This window comes from Nyctereutes procyonoides, unplaced genomic scaffold (genome assembly GCF_905146905.1).
Source record: "Nyctereutes procyonoides isolate TBG_1078 unplaced genomic scaffold, NYPRO_anot_genome, whole genome shotgun sequence".
In the NCBI taxonomy this organism is placed as follows: domain Eukaryota; kingdom Metazoa; phylum Chordata; class Mammalia; order Carnivora; family Canidae; genus Nyctereutes; species Nyctereutes procyonoides.
Genome location: NW_026575131.1, coordinates 49,923,035 through 49,943,380, shown reverse-complemented (window position 1 = coordinate 49,943,380; position 20,346 = coordinate 49,923,035). Strand labels below are relative to the sequence as shown.

Below are 20,346 nucleotides of genomic sequence, written 5' to 3'. Positions count from 1 at the left end.
GAACGCGGGTTTAGAGAGATCCCGCCCAAAATGGAGGAGCACCAATAGGAAGGCAGAAAGACCTTGGTCCCGCCTCATGCCGGGCCAGGTCCCACCCCCATTACCGCCAGAGAGCCGGGTGGTGGAGAGAGTGAGTGGACCGTTCCCGCTGGGAGGCTGGACTTGGGGGCCCTGTGAATCCACCTGGAGGCTCCGGTTTTCCCACCTGAAACGTGGGAATGAAATATTAAAGGTAGAAGTGATGAGATTCCTTCATTTGTTCAACTAACCTTTACTGAGCGCTAACCGTGTGCTAGGCGCAGGGTTTATTTTTATTTATATTTTATTTTATATTTCTTAAGATTTAATTTATTAATGAGAGGCACAGGGAGAGGGAGAAGCAGGCTCCACGCCGGGAGCCCGATGCGGGACTCCCGGGATCACGCCCTGGGCCTAAGGCAAACGCTCAAGCGCTGAGCCACCCAGGCGTCCCTGCTAGGCGCAGTTTTAAGTGCTGTGAGGATACAGCGCTGACAGCAGGGAAGGAGACAAGTTCTGCTAATCTGGCTCCGTGATTCTGGGCTAGTGCCTAACTCATCTGTGCCCAGGGTTTTCTCACCCTGGGCCAATTATAATAACCTCGGGGGATTTTTTTGAAGTTTGAGCTAATCTATGCCGAACAGCCATGTAAGTGCCATTGTTATGGGGAATTCACCCTAACACCTCCCTTCACCTACCTCACTGGGAGGGCATAGAGTCTGGTTTGACACCTTGGGCCAACCTCACTGAGGCCCTAGGGTCCAGTGGGGTTCTGAGTGTTTTTGTGATTTTGTCCTGTGGCCCCAGGTGTGCACGTATGTGTGTACTGTACTGCTGGGGTGTTAAGGGTGTGGAGGTTTTCGTGAATTTTTATAGCATTTCAGAACTGAGCAAAGGTGTGTAGGTATATGTGTGGCAGTGGGAAGCAAGCCTGTCTGGGCATGGTTGTATGTGGGTCCTTGTGTGTCTACGTGTCAGTGGCTGCATGTGCACCTGTAATTGTACAGTCTTCTGGGTGTCTGTGATTCTGTGCATGTGGGAGGGTGTGGACTTTGTCCCACAACTCTGAGGGGCTAGCAGTAGGTGTGTCAACATTTCTGTGACCATTCCCATGCCATAATGTGTATGCGATTGCACTTGAACACTGGAAAGTCTTTGACTGTGATGCCCTGTGTGTTCCCAACTTGTGGATGAACCATCAGTGGTGTCCACTGTCAAGACACACGTGCAAGTGTGACACCTCACCCCTGTCTCTCTGTGTGCGACTGTATTAGTTTCTGACTGTATATGCATGACTGTGCTCATGACACCCTGTGTATCTCTGTGTGTGACTCTGTGTCCCAGCAATGGCATTACGGGTCTGCCTATGTCAAGCCTGGGATGGTCTCTGATGTGTGATTGTTTGCAACTGTTGGTATGTGTCTCTAACACCCTGTGTGTCTCTAACTTATATGGATATGCTTGTCCCCCACCACTGGCATGTCAGTGACCGTACAGGACACTGTCTTTGATTGTGCCTCAGTATCAGTAGATTCTGTGACTACGGGGCCATGTCTATGACAATGGTATGTCTCTATGCCTCTCTATGACTGCGCACCCACCTTAGTGGGGGTTGTCACTGTGTTTGTAGCATCCCATGTGTATCTCTGTGTGTGACTGTGTGTCCCCAACCCCCAGGGTCTTCACTTGGCTAGCTGTATCCTTAGGTGTGTGTGAGAGATGCAGTGTCTGGATCCCTGGATTTGTACTTCTCTTCTGTGTGCAACAGGCCTGTGATCCCAAATAATCCCCTTGCCTCGGGTCATGGCAACATTGGAGATAGTGCAGCTGGCATTCTCCCACTCGCTGTGGGACCTGGGCAGTTGGGCAGAGGCAATACCAGGGGCGTGCACTTGGCCACAGCACAATGGCCACCCCAGGCCATCCCTATGGCACCCCCCTGCCCCATGGTTCAGCCTTCTGACTTCATCTTGCACCGAATGAGCCCCTGGGCACTCAGCAAGCGTGTATTCAGCAACATCTGGCTGGCCTAGGAGTGCTTTGGACTCAAGCAAATGCCTCCAGTGGGACCTCAGGTAGTCCAGGGGCAGGGCTCAAAGGGCCACGGCAAGAGAGGGGCGGGGCCTAACTTGCCCTTGCTGATGTGTATTCATCCTCCTCTCCCTGGGCATCAGCACTCTCAGCAGGTACAACCCGCTTTCCTCGGAGACAATCAGCATTTACATCAGCCTTGCTCTGTAAGAGTCAATGGGGCCCGGGTTGGGGAGGGGGACATTCTCCACTCCTGCCCCTGCTCTGCACCCCTGGGGGTGTGGGGAGCTGGCAGCATGGGGAAGTGGGATGGACACTGCTGAGGATGGCCAGGTGATGAAGGGACCTCTTCAGGAAGGTTCTCAGATTGAAGCTGGCCCAGCTAAGGAGACTCATTGGCCAGCCTGTTGTCTCTCTCTACCCAGACAAGGCAGAGGTTGGCCCAGGGCCTTGACCCCTCCATGCCAGACTGCAGCTGCCCTGTCCAGAGCTCCCACTGTGTCTCCCATTAATAAATAAAATATTTTAAAAATAAATATAAAGAATAAATAATAAATAAAATAAAAATATTTTATGGCTTGAGCTATGTGATGATTACACAGGTTTATATGTGTGTAAAATTTCATCGAGCTCTCCATGAAGATTTGTACATTTTATTTTATGTAATGCCTCAATTTAAAAGTTTTAAAACATGATCATTGATTCATTGAGTTATAATTTATACATCTTTCTGTATGTATAATGTATTTTAAAAGTCTAAACAAATGTCAGTGAGGATTTGAACAAAGTGGAATCCTTGTACACGGCTGGTAGGAATATAAACTGGTTCAGCCACTAAGAAAAATAGTATCGCGTTTCCTCAAAAATTAAAAATAGAGTTACCATATGATTCAGCGATTCCATTTCTGGGTATATACCCAAAAGAATTGAGAGCAGGGACTTGAACAGATAGTTGTACATACTCCCGTATTCATAGCATAATTCACAATAGCCAAGGCAACTCAAGTGTCCATGGGTGGATGAGTGGATAAACAAAATATATATACATACAATGGAATATTATTCAGCCTTAAAGATTAAGGAAATTCTTTTTTTTAATAAATTAATTTTTATTGGTGTTCAGTTTACCAACATACAGAATAACACCCAGTGCTCATCCCGTCAGTGTCCCCCTCAGTGCCCGTCACCCATTCACCCCCACCCCCCGCCCTCCTCCCCCTCCACCACCCCTAGTTCATTTCCCAGAGTTAGAAGTCTTTATGCTCTGTCTCCCTTTCTGATATTTCCCACACATTTCTTCTCCCTTCCCTTATATTCCCTTTCACTATTATTCATATTCCCCAAATGAATGAGAACATACACTGTCAGATTAAGGAAATTCTGACCCATGGTACAACATGGATGAACCTTGGGGACATGGTGCTAAGTAAAGTAAACCAGCCACAAAAAGACAAACGCTATATTATTCCATTTATATGGGGTCCCTAGAAAAGGCGAATTATAGAGACAGAAAGTGGAATGGTGGTTGCCAGGAGCTGGAGGAGGGAGAGCACCGGGAGTTAGCATGTAATGGCAACCGTTTCAGTTTTGGAAGATTGAAAAAAGTTCTGGTGATGGATGGTGGTGATGGTTGCACAATGTGAATGTACTTAACACAGAAATATACACTTAAATGGTAAATTTTGTGTTATGTACATTTTACCGTAATTTTTAAAAATTAAAGACAAAGGATAGGATGAAGTCAGATTGAAGTACTAGAGGCTCCTGGTCTTGGGGGGCGGGGTAGGGAGTCCCAGTTGAAGACTATTAACCTAAAAAAAAACAAAAACAAAAACAAACAAAAAACTATTAACCTAAGTGGATTGCTCATAAAACGGAGGCTTGGCCGTTAACAGAGGCTGCAGGCGAGTACAGCTGTCCACCCCCGAGAAGCCATATCTGCAGTCCCTTGGCCTCCGTGAGGCCGGGCCGGCTGCTTCCCTGGGGACGGGAGTCTCCTCTCCGCCACCGGCGGGATGCCTTAAAGACTCTGCGCAGCCGCAGCACTTCCGCCTCATCCAGATTCCGTGATTGGCCAGGCTGCGAAGAGCTGCAGCCAATCAGCCGCCGGTCCAGGGGCTCGTGCATCCCACCCCAGCACGTTGAAAGCCACGTGGGAAGCTGCTGGGAGGGCTCTGGCCCTCAGCGCGGCGGCCCAGCTCTGCGCAGGCGCACTTCGCTCTGCTCCGCTGGGACCTGGGCGAGGGCGCGCGTGGGTGGTGGTGGCGCTGTCACAGACCCGGCCACCACCTTCAGGGCTCCCAGTGCCCCTTCTCCTCTTGAGGCAGTTATGGCTCTCATTTTCTTTTTTATCCTTACAGAAGTAGTGGATTCAAACACAGGCGCTTACTTTTTTTTTTTTTTATTAATACAGAGCACCACAGTATGTGTGGGGTCCGATGTAGACCCTTTAACGCAGAGTCCTCAAAACAACCCGAGGAAAAATAGCAGCTTCACAGTGCTGGATCCTGGCAGACAGCTCCTTAACCAACGGACGGAGGTTAAAGTCACCATGAGTCACCGTGACATCATAAGCTCCTGGTATGAGAAGGGAACATCACCTCTCTGGTATCCTTCCCAGTAATGTGAAAACCTCAATCTGATCAACATAAATCAAACTGAGAGATAGTCTACACAGTTACTGACCAGCTCTTTTCAAGAATGTCAGGTCATGAACGACCAAGAGGACTGTCACTTGACTGAAAGAGTCTAGGGAGACATGACAACTAAATGCAATGAGAGATCTTGGATTGGGTCCTGGAATAGAAAAAGGACAAGTAGAAAACCTGGAGAAACCCAAATCAAGTCTGTAGTTTATTAACAGTATTGTACCAAGGTTCATTTCTTAGTTTTAACAAATGTACTATGCTTATGTAAGTTGCTAACAGTAGGGGCAGCAAGGTGTAGGCTGTATGGGGAACTCTCTGTGCTATTTTTGCAACTTTTCTATAAGTCTAAAATTAACTCAAAATAAAAAGTTAAAAAATAAACCGAGAGGGATCCCTGGGTGGCGCAGCGGTTTGGCGCCTGCCTTTGGCCCAGGGCGCGATCTGGAGACTCCGGATCGAGTCCCACGTCGGGCTCCCGGTGCATGGAGCCTGCTTCTCCCTCTGCCTGTGTCTCTGCCTCTCTCTCTCTCTCTCTGTGTGTGTGACTATCATAAAATAAATAAAAAAAAAATAAACCGAGGAAGCAGGCACTATCAATATGCCCATTTTCCAGAGAAGGAAACTGAATCACAGAGAGGTTAAGATACCTGTCCAAGGTCACACAGCCAGAAAGCATCAAAGGATGCCCCAAACCCATGGAATATGGATCCAGACCCCCCCTTCCCCTACTCTTAACTGTAGCACCACAGTGGTTTTTTGTCATTGCCTACATCTGTGTCCGTCTCACTCTGTTGATGGATCTACAGAGTACCTTGTTATTAAAAGGCCACGGCAAAAAAAAAAAAAAAAAAAGGCCACGGCAATAAGTGTTCTTTTCACACCTACTTGTACTTATTAGGTATATTCTAAAAAAGAGGTTTCTCTGGATCAGAATGTGTATTAGATAGCAGGGTTCTCCAGAGAAACGGAACCAACAGAATAGAGAGAAACAAAGACACAGTATGTGTGTGTGTGTGTGTGTAATTATAAAGAAATGACTCACATGACTGTGGAGGCTGAGAACTCCAATATGTGCAGTTGGCAAGCTAGAGACTCAGGAGAGCAGACGATGTAGTTCTAGTCTGAGTCTGAAGCCTTGAGAACCCAGAGAGCCAATGGGTCAAAATTCCAGTGTGAGAGCTGGCAGGCTTGAGACCTAAGAAGAGCTGATGTTTCAATTCCAGGCTGAAGGCAGGAAAAGACCAATGTTCCAGCTCAAAGCAATCACATATGAGGAATTTCTACTTCTCTCTCTCTCTTTAAAAGATTTTATTTTTTAAAAATTTATTTATTTATGATATTCACAGAGAGAGAGAGAGAGAGAGAGAGAGAGAGAGAGAGAGAGAGAGGCAGAGACACAGGCAGAGGGAGAAGCAGGCTCCATGCACCGGGAGCCCAATATGGGATTCGATCCCGGGTCTCCAGGATCGCGCCCTGAGCCAAAGGCAGGCGCCAAACCGCCGCGCCACCCAGGGATCCCAAAAGATTTTATTTTTAAGTCAGCTCTACACCCATCATAGGACTCAAACTCACAACCCCAAGATCAAGAGTCACATGCTCTACCAACTGAGCCAGCCAGGCACCCTATGAGGAGTTTCTTCTTAGGATGGAAAGGGTCACCTTTTTGTTCTCTTCAGAATTCCAACTGATTGAGTGAGGCCCATCCATACTGGAAAGGGCAATCTGTTTTACTCTTTATAAATGCAACTATTAATCTCATCCCAAAATAGCCTCACAGACACACCCAGAATAATGTTTGATTATCTGGGTATCCTATGGCCCAATCAATTTTATATATTAAAATAACCAATAAATATATTAAAATTAACCATCATTTTGAAAGCTACAAACGGAGGTGCCTGGGTGGCTCAGTCAGTTAAGCATCTCTGTTTGGCTCAGGTTATGGTCCTGGGGGTCCTGGGATCGAGCCCCACATCAAGCTCCCTGCTCAGTGGGAAGCCTGCTTCTCCCTCTCTCTCTGCCCCCCTCTTCCTGCTAGTGCTCTCTTTCTTGCTATATCTCAAATACATACAACTTAAAAAAAAGAGGAACCCTGCGTGGCTTAGCGATTGAGCGTCTGCCTTCGGCTCAGGGCATGATCCCGGCCCGGGATGAATCCCACATCAGGCTCCCTGCGAGGAGCCTGCTACTCCCTCTGCCTGTGTCTCTGCCTCTCTCTCTGTGTGTCTCATAAATAAATAAATAAATAAATAAATAAATAAATAAATAAATAAATGAATGAATGAATGAATGAATGAATGAATGAATAAATAAATAAATAACTTAAAAAAAAAGCTATCAACAAATTGCCCATACCCATCAACAATGCTCTCGAGCTTCCCCAGCACCACATGTTGTCAGGTGTTCTGAATGTTGCCAATCTGATTGTCACCAGTCTACTTTTTTTTTTTAAAGGCTCCCTTGTTCAACCAGATGTTTTCCTACAAGATATTTTGCAAAGCTCCTGGCTGGACAAGGGAGTGGGCAGGTTTAGAATGACCTACATGTCCCCAGCCGCAGCCTGTGGCTCAACCCCCTACCCACCCTCCAACTGGTCTTCTGGGGAAGGTTGGAATGAAAACCCAAAGAAGACACTCAGTTCAACTGTCCTTAGTCCAGGAAGTGCCTGGAAATTATGCCCTTCCTTTGTGTGTGCTTAAAGACCAACATTTCAAACAAATGCAGTTTGGGTCCTGGCTCACCAACTTTAATTCCATTTATCCAGTGAGCCTTTTTTGAGCACCTGTTGTGTGCAGGTGGTATACTGGACACTGGCAACAGAGCAGTGAACAAAACAAGCAAAGATCTACCTCTGTGGAGCTTTTATTCTCCGAGGATGAGATAGATTTAAGCAAATAGGAGATGATAAGAAAAAGAAAGCAGGGGAAGGAGATAGTGGAGGGGGCTTTTTATTGATTTTTTTTTTTGTTAAAGTACACTTAATATACCATGTTTTACTAGTTTTAGCTGTAAATTTTTTTTTTTAGATTTTATTTATTTATTCATGAGAGACACAGGGAGAGAGAGAGAAAGAGGCAGAGATACAGGCAGAGGGAGAAGCATGCTCCACGCAGGGAGCCTGACGTGGGACTCGATTCCCCATCCCCCAGATTATGCCCTGGGCTGAAGGCGGCGCTAAACCGCTGAGCCACCCGGGCTGCCTGTAAATGTTTGTTTGTTTGTTTGTTTATTTTAATGACTTAAAATATTTTATTTTATTTTTTTGAAAAGGATTTTATGGGATCCCTGGGTGGCGCAGCCGTTTGGCGCCTGCCTTTGGCCCAGGGCGCAATCCTGGAGACCTGGGATCGAATCCCACGTCGGGCTCCCGGCGCATGGAGCCTGCTTCTCCCTCTGCCTATGTCTCTGCCTCTCTCTCTCACTGTGTGCCTATCATAAATAAAAAATAAAAAAATAAAAAGGATTTTATGTATTTGAGAGAGAGAGAGAGAGAGAGAAGCACGGGGGGGGGGGCAGCAGAAGGAGAGGGAGAAACAAGGATTTCTAGAACCCTGGAATTATGCCCTGAGGTGAAGGCAGATGCTTAACTGAGCCACTCAGGCGCACCCCCTCTAAAGACTGACTTTTTAAAAGATTTTATTTATTTATTTGAGAGAGAGAGGGCAGCCCCGGTGGCTCAGTGGTTTAGCGCCGCCTTCAGCCCAAGGCTTGATCCTGGAGACTCGGGATTGAGTCCCACTCAGCTCCCTGCAGGGAGCCTGCTTCTCCCTCTGCCTGTCTCTCGTGAACAAATAAATAAAATATTTTAAAAAAGAGAGAGTCTGAGAGGAGGTAGAGGGTGTGGGGGAGGGGAACAGACTCCCCTCAGCAGGGAGACTGACTCCTGCTCGATCCCAAGACCCTGGGACCATGACCTGAGCCAAAGGCAGATACTTAATTGACTGAGCCACCCAGATACACCCCGTGCCCCACAGAAATGACTTTTTAAAGTGAAATTATTTTTAAGATTTTATTTATTTATTCATGAGAGACACAGAGAGAGAGGCAGAGGGAGAAGCATGCTCCATGCTGGGAGCCTGACACGGGACTCCATCCAGGGTCTCCAGGGTCAGACCCTGGACTGAAGGCGGTGCTAAACCGCTGAGCCACCCGGGCTGCCCTGAAGTGAAAGTTTTTATGGAGGCAGACATGGTTACTAGCAGGTGCAAATACTTAAGTGAACAATTCCTTCATGCCTATCCTCTCCCAATCAGTCTAGGGGTGGGAGATGCTATTATTTTAGAGCAGGAGGTCAGGGAGGGCCTCTCCAGAGCAGTGAGATTTGACCAGAGGAAGTGAGGGAGAGGCCATGGAGGCATTCTTTGGAAATGTATCCACTGGAGGGGACTGCTAGTACAAAGGTCCTGAGGTGGGAGTGTGTTTGGGTGCTCAAGAAATACGTGTTGAAGGATCTGGGAGCAGCAGGAGTGGTGTTGAGTGGTTTGGTCTCTCTGAACTTTGAGTTTCCTTGTCTGTTAAATGGGCCTGCAAGTTTCCACCCCAAGAGGGTAGCAGTGAGGATTAAATGGTTGTGCTTGGCACAGTGCCTGGCATGGAGTGAGCCCTCCAGAAACAGAAGCCATTATGAACAACAGCTTCTGTCTGTTTTCAGGAGAGGAAAGCTGGGTGAGAGGGGGCTGGCTGAGTGGCGCTGCCCAGACAGGCAGGGGGAAGGGGGCTGCCACTGTCTCCTGGAGACACCAAATACAGAGGTGTATGTGCGTGTGTTAGATGGCTCTGAAAGGCACTAAGGTTTTAGGGGGTCTCCAAATACTAAGGTGAGGCAGAGGTTTTCTTTCATGACCATCCTGGACCGTTCGGGGCAACTCCATTTCTTACAAGATCCCACCTTTCATATATTTATTTATTTTTAAAGATTTTATTTATTCATCTGAGACAGAGATACAGAGAGAGAAAGAGCATGAGCAGGGGGAGAGGCAGAGGGAGAAGCAGACTCCCCACTGAGCTGGGAGCCCACTACTGAGCTCAATTCCAGGACCCCTGAGATCATGACCTGAACTGAAGGCAGACGCTTAACCACCTGAGCCCTCCAAGAGCCCCCCACCTTACATTTAGATGGGAAAGGGAGGCACAGAAGGGCTGGGGCGAGGAAATACTAGACAGGAGCTAAGTAGGGAACTGCGCAGGGGGCAGCCAGTAATGGGGGGAGTCCCCAGGGGCCGGGCCTGCGGATGGGATCAGCCCCGACTCTCTGCTTCTACCCCTATTAACCAGACAAAGAGAGAAACGATAGACAGACATCGAGTGAGAAAAGCAGTGACTTAAGAGGTGAAATAGAGACCCACAGATGGAGAGATCATGGAAAGAGGGGACAGAGAGAGAGAGAGAGAGAAAAAGAGAGAGAGGGACAGGCAGATTCATAGACAAAGACAGAAAAAGAGCAGGCAAGGTTGAGACCGGCATATGGCAACTTAGGGACAGAGCAAGAGAGAGAGACACAGACCTAGAACGGGAGGGACAGGACAGACCCAGAAAGGGCCACCCCCTAGGGAGACCCCGGGCTGCCCCGTCGGGGGACGCGCCAAGAGCTCCCCCACCCCGCCCCCGTCGTGCCTGGGCCGTGACTTCAGAGTCCGCGCGGATTCTATAAATGGCCAAGCGGCCGCGGGCCGGGGGCGGAGCCGAGTGAGTCAGGGCCTCGCGTCACCGCAGGCCGCCCCGGCCAGGCCCCGCCGCCGGCCCCGCCCCTCCTCGGCCGCCAGGGGGCGCCAGCCACCTGCTCCGCCGAGGCGCGGGTTCTCCCTTGCGCAGTAGCGGCTTGTGGCCCCGCGGGGGGCCGCTCAGCGTGGACGGGATCGCGGAATCTGCGCGTTCGAGTCCTGGCTGCGTCACTGTCGTGCTGTGTAACGCCAGGCGGTGGACTTCACCTCTCTGTGCCTCATATAGACCCCAACCCAGAAGGCTGTTGGGAGGAATGAGTTGACGACCCGATGCACTTAGAATATAGCAGGAGCTAATTGTTAGCTCATTCGATCTATTTTAGTCACCTTGTCCTTAGCATATTGGTTTAGCCCAGTGGTTCTCGAACAGGAAAGATCTGCTTCACACACACCCCGGAGGGGCATTTGGCAATGTCTGGAGACATTTCTGCTTGGCAAGACTAAGGGGTTGCTCTAGGCATCTAATAGGTAGAGGCTGGAGATGCTGCTTAAAGTCCTAGGAGGCCAAGGAGAGACTCCTCCACCCAGGAAGAATGATCCAGCCTTGACGTGGACAGCGCTGAGGGTGAGGAACCCTGACAGCCTGGTAGCATTAGGGACAGGGGTCTGGCTTCAAATTTTCTCTCACTGACTCTGTGTGACACTCGGAAAGGGATTCCACACCCCGTGCCTCAGTTTCCCCATCTGTAAAGTGCACGTGATAACAGCATCCATTTCTGAGGGTGTTGTGAAGCATGAGTTGTTACAGGTATAGTACTTGTAACAGGACCTGACATAAGAGGCTGCTGCCATTAGCGTATCACAGCTGAGCCCCTAGCATGTGGACACCAAATTAATTGCATGTCCTTAACGTATCCTCAGTATATGGCAGTTTGCTGACATGTCATCCAAGTGTCCCTAACATCGCCTTGACATAGTGTCATGGTGTGGTCATGTCATCCACCTCTGTGTGGTCCAGGGGTGAGATCTGGCCAGATGGGGCTGTTTGCAGGTGTCCCCTCTAAAGCTCCCCCTGGCTGGGACAGGAGAAATACAGGGGTGTCCATGGCCTGAAACCTGCTAACACAGTGACTCCATGGCAACCCCACAGGTAGTTGGAGAGGATAATATCCAGGATCTCTATTCCCCCAGATCCTTCTGAGGGGCTGGAAAGGACAGAGGTGGGGTGCCAGATGCTCATTGGAAATATTGCTGTTATCCTGAGGCCTTCCCTGGGCCAGGCACTACATGCTGGACATGCAGTATCCATTAGTCCATTTTACAGATGTGGCAACAGAGGCCCACTATAGACTGTTGGTGTCTGGAGTTAAACCCAGGATGGTGCTCACTAAGCTACCATGGACTGCGGAAAGAGGAAGAGAGATGACCTCAATGAGAGGAGAGATGGGCTCAGTGATGGACACAGAGGAAACCAGGAGGCCCAGCCAGAGGGCAATGAACAGTGGAGGATCAGGAAGTTTGGGAAAAGCTTCATCTCTTTTGACCAAGCGCCCCCCCCCCGCCCCCAAATAATAACCCAGGCCGCCCCCCTAGGTGGAAACAATGACACAATCAGCTCCCAATACCAAGGCCCTGACATCACGGGGGGGGGGGGGGGGGGCGGGGGGGGCGGGAGGAGGGTGGCCGAGGTGGGGGGTGCCCCGCCCCTTGGCAGGCCCCTGTGGCCAATGGGACGGCCTTGGAAGAGGCCCGGGCCGCCTCCGGAGCTTCAAAAACGTGTGAGGAGGGAAGAGGTTGCAGACGGAGCCTAGCTGCTGCCTTGTCCTCAGCACTACTGCCACCCGTGCCCACCACCAGCCAGCATGTCCTCTGCTCACTTCAACCGGGGCCCCGCCTATGGGTTGTCCGCTGAGGTCAAGAACAAGGTAAGGCTCCCATCTATGGGCTGTCAGCTGAGGTCAAGAACAATATAGGGCCTCTGCCTGGCCCACACACCCTGGCAGGCCAGAGGCCCTGCTCTTGGGGTTCCCTGGACTCCTTCTTGCCTATTCCGTGTGACTTGGAATCAGAGAGGGAAAAAGGACAAATCTAGGGTCGGGACTGCCTTATTCCCCATCCTGAGCATCCCAGAGCCCTCAGCTACTGTTGGGGGACAGGTAAAATGGTGGGCACACCGGCAACCACGGGTAAACTGAGGTGATCTGTCCCCTGTAAAGACCCGCACTTGATCAGAGTCTCCTGTTAACCGGTCCCCTGTTCCTTTTGTGTTCCTGGGGGGCTGGGAAAGGACTCGATTTTCCTCACACCCCCATCTCAAAAAGAAACCGGGGAGTGCTTGAGAGTTGGGGTTCTGGGGAAGTGAGGCCCACATGGTGAAGGAGATCCTGAAGGGAGAGGGAGACAGCCGGGGAGGTCAGAGAGTGAGCATTAGGGACCTGGCAGGGGTCTCCTAATTTTGAGCTGGGAAAACATCGGGGTACTGCCCTTGTGCTATGGATGGCTAAACTGAGGTTCAGAGAGGAGAGGCGAGTAGCTATGGTTCGACGTAAGGGAGTTGCAGAGCTAGGATCCTGGCATCACCCTCCGCTGCCACCGGCCACCAAGGCACACACATCCCGGAGTGGGATTCAGCTTCTTGGGGGCAGTGAACTTCCAACTCACTGGAATGCTCCGTGAGCGCTGCCAGGACAGGAGTCCCAGCCCCATTTGACAGAGGGGAACATCGAGGGCCGGGGGTGGCTTTCCCCAGCGTACAGCGAGGAAGCGGGGGAGCTGGCATTGGATCCTGGGTCGGGGGATCCTCGCGGCTGGAGGAAGGGGCTGGGGGGGCGGGTGCTCGGGCCCGGGCGGGATCCCGGCGCCTCCCCCCTCCCCCCGGCGCCGGCCCCAGAGCCGCGCGAAGCCGCCGAGCCATATAAGGCGGCCTCGGGGAGCCCGGCCCGCGGGGCCGCGCTATATAAGGGCCGGTTTGCTTTATAAAGCCGGGCTGGTGGGGAGGGGGGCGGCAGGGCCGGGGCCAGGTGAGGGGCCGCCCCCTCCTACCTCCTCCTCCCTCAGGGGAAGGGGCAGCTCCGTCTCCCTCCACCCGCAGTCTTGGAACCTGTCTGGGCTGGGGCGGAGGGTTCTGGAGAAAGGGAGGTGGGGGGGGCAGGATGGAGAAGGGGGAAGAGAGCGAGAGACGCCGAGCTTCTAGGAGCCTGAGACTTGAGAGGGACGGATGGGGAGGGTGAGCCAGGAGCCAGATAAGACCGAGACAGGGGATGGAGAGGCCAAGAGAGAGGAGACAGAGGAGCCCCGAGCCCCACCCCCCAGCCAGACACGGGGAGATGGGGACAGGAAGGCAAGGCCGAGGAAGGACAGCTGGAGCTGGGGAGACAGAGACAGAGGGTGTGGGGATGGGGGGAGAGAGAGAGATAGAGAGAGAGAGAGAGAGAAATACCACCGAGCATGCATGGGGCCAGGAGTAAGACAAAGACAAGTGTGTCCTGTCCTCTGTGCTGTCCCTTCCCCCTCCTCCCCGGAGCCTCCAGCCAGAGCCGCAGCCCAGAGGATCAGGACCTGGAGAGACACTGAGGCAGACAGACCTGCAAGACAGAACAGTCCCCTGCAAGGCAGTACTGAGAGCCACCTCCTTAGGGCTCCTCCTCCCCTGCCTGAGGCGCCCAGGCTTCCAGCAGGGGGGTGGGGGGCAGGACCAGGGGAAGCTAAGCCCCAAGTTTGGCCTGGAGGGGGAACCAAGAGACCAGGCACCGCCCCCCCCCAGCTCTGAGTACCCCGCTCTCCACCCCCCTTGTCTTCATTCTCTGGTGCCAAACCTCAGAATGTCCGGAATGGCCCCCTGGGCAGGTGCCACCTCAGTCCTGGCCCATTGCCCACTCAGCCCCCCCATGGACGGTGGAGCAGAATTGCCTTAGTTGGGAAGGGATGAGAAGATCAGGCCTAGGGAACCTCAGATTGGGTCCCTGAAGCCAACTCTGCTCCCCACTCCATCCTTACCACCTTCTCTGTGTCCCCCATCCCCAGCTGGCCCAGAAGTATGACCACCAGCGAGAGCAGGAGCTTCGAGAGTGGATCGAGGGAGTTACTGGGCGCCGCATTGGGAACAACTTCATGGATGGTCTCAAAGATGGCATCATTCTTTGCGAGTGAGTGGGGCAGACTTTGCCTTGGGGTGCCCCCAACCTGGGCATTCATCTTTACCCCCTCAACCCTTCAAATAACTATGAGCTTGGAGCTGGGTTAGGCACTTGATATCTGAACCCTTGAAATAGCATTGGCACAGCAACATTGTGCCCATTTAACAGGAAAGAAAACTGAGGCCCAGTTAAGTAAAACATATCGCCCAGAGGCCTATGCTGTTCTGACAGAAATGACCAGAATCTAGGCTTGATCACCATGCAGACAGGGCAGGCCCATTTATGGCCTCCAGAGTTCCGAGAAAGAGAGGTCACAGCTAAAAGGCAACAAGGCAAAATTGGCTGTTCATTGCTGGCTTGGTGACATGAGGGTTATGCCACAGTAACTTAAGTAGGCCCTGGTTTTCTACTCTTCTCAGAACTTAAATCACCAGGAGGAATGAAAATCCACACAGCTCTGAGCCCTGGTTCCAGAGTCCACAGCGACACTAATACTGGATCCAGGACCCTGAGCCCAGTAGGGTCCTGTCTGCATCTCTGAGTCTGACCCAGGACAGGGTGACTGTGATGGCCAGAGAGTGCCTTTCGGGAAGCTTCCCGAAGGTGCAGCCTTACTAAGATCTAGGTGCTGGAAAGGGCAAAGTGGGGGGATCTTATTCTAGCATACCCACTGGGAATAAGGAATAGGGAGACACTGTGATGTTTCTAGCTCAGACAGGATTACCCACCCACTCAGTTATTCATTCATCCACCGAGAATTTACGGAGCACCTGCTGTGTGCAGGTCTAGGCACTGGGGATAGTGAACAGAACAGATTTAACTCTGAGCTCACACAGAGTTTGGGTCCTCATGGGGGAGATTGATCAATCCATGAAATAATCCCATACTTGCCTGTGGAGGGAAGTGCCATGGGAAGAGTCAAGGGGGAAAGGATGGAGGGCTGGGTGGGGAAAAGGTTTGCTGCTTTGTAGAGAATGGTCTAGGAGGTCTTTCAGAAGAGATAACATTTGAGCAGAATCTTGAATGAAGTGAGTGAGGGAGCTGGGAGGGCATCTGAGGAAGGAGTGAGCCAGGCAGGGGGTAGGGTATAGGGAGAGCAGCACTGCAAAGGCCCTGAGATGGCAGCAAGCATAGTGTGTTCAAGGAACAGTGAGGAGAGGGATCCCTGGGTGGCGCAGCGGTTTGGCGCCTGCCTTTGGCCCAGGGCGCGATCCCGGAGACCCAGGATCGAATCCCACGTCGGGCTCCCGTGCATGGAGCCTGCTTCTCCCTCTGCCTATGTCTCTGCGCCTCTCTCTCTCTCTGTGACTCTCATAAATAAATAAAAATTTAAAAAAAATGAAAAAAAGGAACAGAGAGGAGAGATTAGGGGAAGTGGAGGGAGTTAGCTGGGGGCCAGATGTTGTAGGGCCCTTCAGTCATGCTAAAGGTTTTAGGATCTTTATTCTGAAGGGAAACGGGAGGGGGGGCACTTTTGATCTGTGGAGTAGCTGGAGTTATTTGGAAAAGGCCATTGAAAAGGCCATTGTAGCTATGAGGATCTGCAGGGGTCGAGGTGGAGCCTGGGAGCCACAGGGAGCCCCTGCAAGAGCCCAGGATTGAGGCTCAGACAACTCAGAGCAGCATGGAGGTGGCAAGGAGCCAGGGGCTTCTGGATGTCCTCAGAAGGCAGAGCCAAAGAACCCGCTGTGGGGTTGGGTGTCGAGGAATGGGAGAACCGAATAGGAGAGTCAAGAGCAAGTCTGAGGGTGAGCACCTGGAAGGATATGTTTACTGAGCCTGGGAGGATGGAAAGAATTGAGGTGGCGAAAGTGGATGTCAGGAGTCTGGGGTGGGGTGCCTTTGATTTGAGATGCCAGGTAGGGAGCTGGATTGGATGGAGAGTGAGAGGCCTGGCTTCGGGGAAATACTGGGGAGTTGTTGGCATATGGGTGGCATTTTAAAGTCAAGAGACTGGAGGAGCTCGAGGGGGTGAGTGAGGCCAGGGAGGGAAGTTGGGACCCTGAGCTGCGGGCTCTGCACAGTGCAGTTGCCCCCAAGGGACAAGGAGACTGAGATGCAGTTGCCAGGGAGAGACTCCCACATAGCAGAGATGAGGGGACTTTCCTCTAGAGACCGGAGCCCAGCTCCTGGGCTTACTTTCCCGTCTCAGTCTTCCGTGGGTGTGCAGGGGATCCCCACCAGGGTGGATCAGTGGGGCCTTGGCTGAGCTGGAGGTGGTAGGAAATGGCAAAAATTGACCAGTCACTGTCATCCTGACTCCTCTTCCCCTGGGGTTGGGCGTGGGTGCTGAGGGGAGCTCACCTTTCCCATTGCCCTCCCCGACGCCTTATAGGTTCATCAATAAGCTCCAGCCAGGCTCCGTGAAGAAGGTCAACGAGTCGACCCAAAATTGGCACCAGGTGAGCCCAGACATCCTTTTTAACTCTTCCTACCCCCCGCTGAGCCCCCTCTGCTACCCCCCCCCCCCCCCGCTGACTGCTGCCTGCCCCCTCCAGCTGGAAAACATCGGCAATTTCATCAAGGCCATCACCAAGTATGGGGTGAAGCCCCATGACATTTTTGAGGCCAACGACCTGTTTGAGAACACCAACCACACCCAGGTGCAGTCCACCCTATTGGCCCTGGCCAGCATGGTAAGTGTGGCTTGGAGGGGGGTCTGACACAGGGGTGGGGGGCTGCGGACAGTCTGAGCTGCGAGTGGGGCCACTTGTGCCCCCAAGTCCGGTGGAGGTGGCAGGGGGAGAGCAGGTGCCAGGAGGGGACAGTGTGGCCTGGAGTTTCTCTAGTCGAGTCCCTGCTCCCTTCGCCCTCCCCAGGCCAAGACGAAAGGGAACAAGGTGAATGTGGGGGTGAAGTACGCAGAGAAGCAGGAACGGAAATTTGAGCCCGAGAAGCTAAGAGAAGGACGGAACATCATCGGGCTGCAGGTACTGACCCCTTCCTCACCTGGGTCCTGCCACTGTGCTGAGCGGGGAGGTCAAGGAAGCCAGGAGGGCACCCAGGTCCCTGCAGGCTTTGGGGCACAGGATATTTGGCTTTAACGCAGATGTATGCCGGGCACCGTGCCTGCCATTTTCGGTACACTAACTTACTCCTCCGACAGCTCTAAGGAGTGGGTGCTGTTATCCTTACACCCTTTACACCGATGAGGAAACAGGTACCCAGAGAAGCTAGGTCAGTTGCCAGGACTGTCTGGGTAATAAGTGGCGGGACTGGGGCTCGAACCCTGGAAGTCAGGCCCTGGTGCTCTGAGCCACTTACAGGTCCTGTGACATCCCTTCTCTGGGCCTCAGCTTCTGGAGCCTGAGAGGGGAAGCAGCGCCTCGCTGGAGGGCCGAGCAAGTTTCTGCTGACATGTTATGTCTCATGGCCCGTAGTGAGGCTCTGCAAGCCTTGGGATGATTCTCCTTCTGGCTTCCTAGATGGGCACCAACAAATTTGCCAGCCAGCAGGGCATGACGGCCTATGGCACCCGGCGCCACCTCTATGACCCCAAGCTGGGCACGGACCAGCCCCTGGACCAGGCCACCATCAGCCTGCAGATGGGTACCAACAAGGGAGCCAGCCAGGTGTGTGTGGGGGCCTTGGGGGGCTGTTGGGGGTGCCCCTGCCCTCCACTGTCCCCACAGCCTGACTGATCCACCCTCTACAGGCCGGCATGACTGCACCCGGGACCAAGAGACAGATCTTCGAGCCAGGGCTGGGCATGGAGCATTGTGACACACTCAACGTCAGCCTGCAGATGGGCAGCAACAAGGGGGCCTCACAGCGGGGCATGACAGTGTATGGGCTGCCGCGCCAGGTTTATGACCCCAAGTACTGCCTGACGCCTGAGTACCCAGAGCTGGGCGAGCCTGCCCACAACCACCACCCACACAACTACTATAACTCTGCCTAGGGCCCTGGGCACCCCCCCCCCGCCTTCCCCCCAGGGAGGCTGGCTGCTGCTCTTGGCAGGGTCGAGCTGGCCCTGCTGACCCCCTCCCCCTGCATGGCGTCCTCCAGCCCCCTGGCACCTGCCTACAGGGTTAGCATTCGGGGGGACAGACTGGGGGGGGCATGTGGGGGGCAGGGGGCCCTCCTCCCTGGAGCGCTGCAGGATCCACCATCGAGCCGGGTGTTCCCAACAGCACCCAAAGGACGCACTGAGCAAAGCTACCCCAGCTGTCCCTCCACTCCCTCACAGGTGGGTACCCCAGGACAAGAGGTCCCCCCCAAGCAGAACCCCCAGAGCCCAGGCTCGGCCTGCCCCCACCCCATTCCCACAGTGCGAGCAAACTGCATGCCCAGAGACCCAGCGGACACACGCGGTTTGGTTTGCAGCGACTGGCATATGTGGATGTGACAGCGGCGTTTGTTAACGCGAGCACTTTCTTTTTCTATTTCACTGGAGCACAATAAATGGCTGTAAAATCATTGTCTCAGGGCTGCTCTGTCCTGGAGCCTGGGTGGCTCTTGTACACATGCAAACAGCCTTGCTTAGATACACTCCATCTCCCACATGCACATTGTCACAGGCACACACAAAAACTTATGAGATACACGTATGGAGCTCACAGCCACTTGGCTGGACCCAGGACCGGAACTCACAAACAAAATCTGCACTCACGCATCTGTGAATATGGTGTGTGCATACTCTGCAGCCTTAGGCACACATACATATTTCCCCTTCAGATATACACATACAGTACGCACTCCCACTCGGGACACATCAACACACACCTTTGTACACATATGCAATATCGACACACACATGCTCAGCCCTCATGTGCCTTTCTGGGAAGCCTGTGGGTTGTGAAAAAGAGCCCAAGCACTGGGACAGGCTAGATGGGATCACAGTCCTGCTTCCCACTAGCTGGGTCACCTGGGGCAACTCGCCCTCACTATGCCTGTTTTCCCCCTCAGGAAAATGAGGACAGAGAGCCTCCAGGGGACATGGGTGGGGGGCTAAAAATGAAACCATGCCTCCAGACAGGATGACATTTGGCACTGATCAATGAGAATGGACAAGCCGAGTCCTGGAGGCCATTGTAGGCAGGTGGAACCGTTTCACCCAGAAGTGGATTGTGGGCAGGTGTGTTTGTGTGGGGGGACACAAGGCAGTGGAGGATGAGCACATTGGGGGCCCAGAGCAATGGCCCTTTAAAGACTGGCACAGAGCAGGTGAGTAGCAGACTGCCTGGCGCGGTGGCCCTGTGTGCCCGGGTCACTCTCTGCCCTCTGCCTAGGGCTGATTCCCAAGCTTGGCCTGCCAGCCCAGGGCCCCAGGAATGTGTACAGCCCCAACTTCCCCACATTTCAGAGGGGATCCTGTCCTCCCCGGGATGTGGGCCCTAGCTGTCCTGAGGACAGGATGCAGCCATGCCGGAGTAGGGGGGTGGGATAGGGTGGTGGTGCTGGTGGTTACAGAACAGGGGTCCCCCCTGCTTTCCTCATAACAGGGGATGAAGCTGGAACACAGGGACTTGCAGAGACAGACACCAGAAGACCCGCATGCACAGACGCACACAGCCCCTGGGGCCTCGTAAAAGGGATTCCAGGCGCTCTTGGCCTGGCTAGTGCAAGTCCTGGTCCCCCAGGGCCGGCATGGGGAAGCTATGCTGAGGAGGATCCATGCCTGGCCCAGGGCCCTGCCTCCTCGGGAAAACAGCACCATATTAGCACTTGGCTTGTGTGACTGGGGTAGGCGGGCCCTGGAAGCCGAAGGCATGAGCCCCCTTTCTGCTGGACCCCGGAGGACACCCTCCACCCAGGCTCTGCCTATGCCCGCTGGTTCCTGCCTGGGCCAGAGGACCTTAGCCAGGACTTTGGAGGCGGATGTGGGGACAGCAGGAAAGGGCATGTCAGGGC

The 20,346-nt window shown here is 52.9% G+C and overlaps 1 protein-coding gene and 1 long non-coding RNA gene across 2 annotated transcripts; both read left to right on the top strand.

Moving 5' to 3' along the window:
* Positions 1 to 113: 113 nt before the first annotated feature.
* Positions 114 to 11,858, top strand: LOC129521916 (uncharacterized). The gene is made up of 3 exons (XR_008666876.1): positions 114 to 232; positions 4,463 to 4,656; positions 10,769 to 11,858. It is a non-coding gene; the product is annotated as an uncharacterized LOC129521916 (long non-coding RNA).
* A 268-nt stretch (positions 11,859 to 12,126) lies between these two features.
* CNN1 (calponin 1) lies at positions 12,127 to 18,913 on the top strand. Its single transcript, XM_055343661.1, has 7 exons — positions 12,127 to 12,282; positions 14,381 to 14,502; positions 16,829 to 16,895; positions 16,992 to 17,129; positions 17,313 to 17,423; positions 17,919 to 18,065; positions 18,149 to 18,913. Exons 1-7 carry the CDS (start codon positions 12,220 to 12,222, stop codon positions 18,392 to 18,394), a joined length of 894 nt encoding a protein of 297 aa, XP_055199636.1. The 5' UTR covers positions 12,127 to 12,219; the 3' UTR covers positions 18,395 to 18,913.
* The last annotated feature ends 1,433 nt before the right edge of the window (positions 18,914 to 20,346 follow it).

What these genes read in the sequence shown, in the direction of transcription:
- CNN1 (XM_055343661.1), top strand. Translation starts at nt 12,220, where the DNA reads ATGTCCTCTGCTCACTTCAACCGGGGCCCCGCCTATGGGTTGTCCGCT. An exon ending in GATGGCATCATTCTTTGCGA is followed by an intron (nt 14,503 to 16,828) that starts GTGAGTGGGGCA and finishes GACGCCTTATAG; the next exon opens with GTTCATCAATAAGCTCCAGC. An exon ending in GGAACATCATCGGGCTGCAG is followed by an intron (nt 17,424 to 17,918) that starts GTACTGACCCCT and finishes CTGGCTTCCTAG; the next exon opens with ATGGGCACCAACAAATTTGC.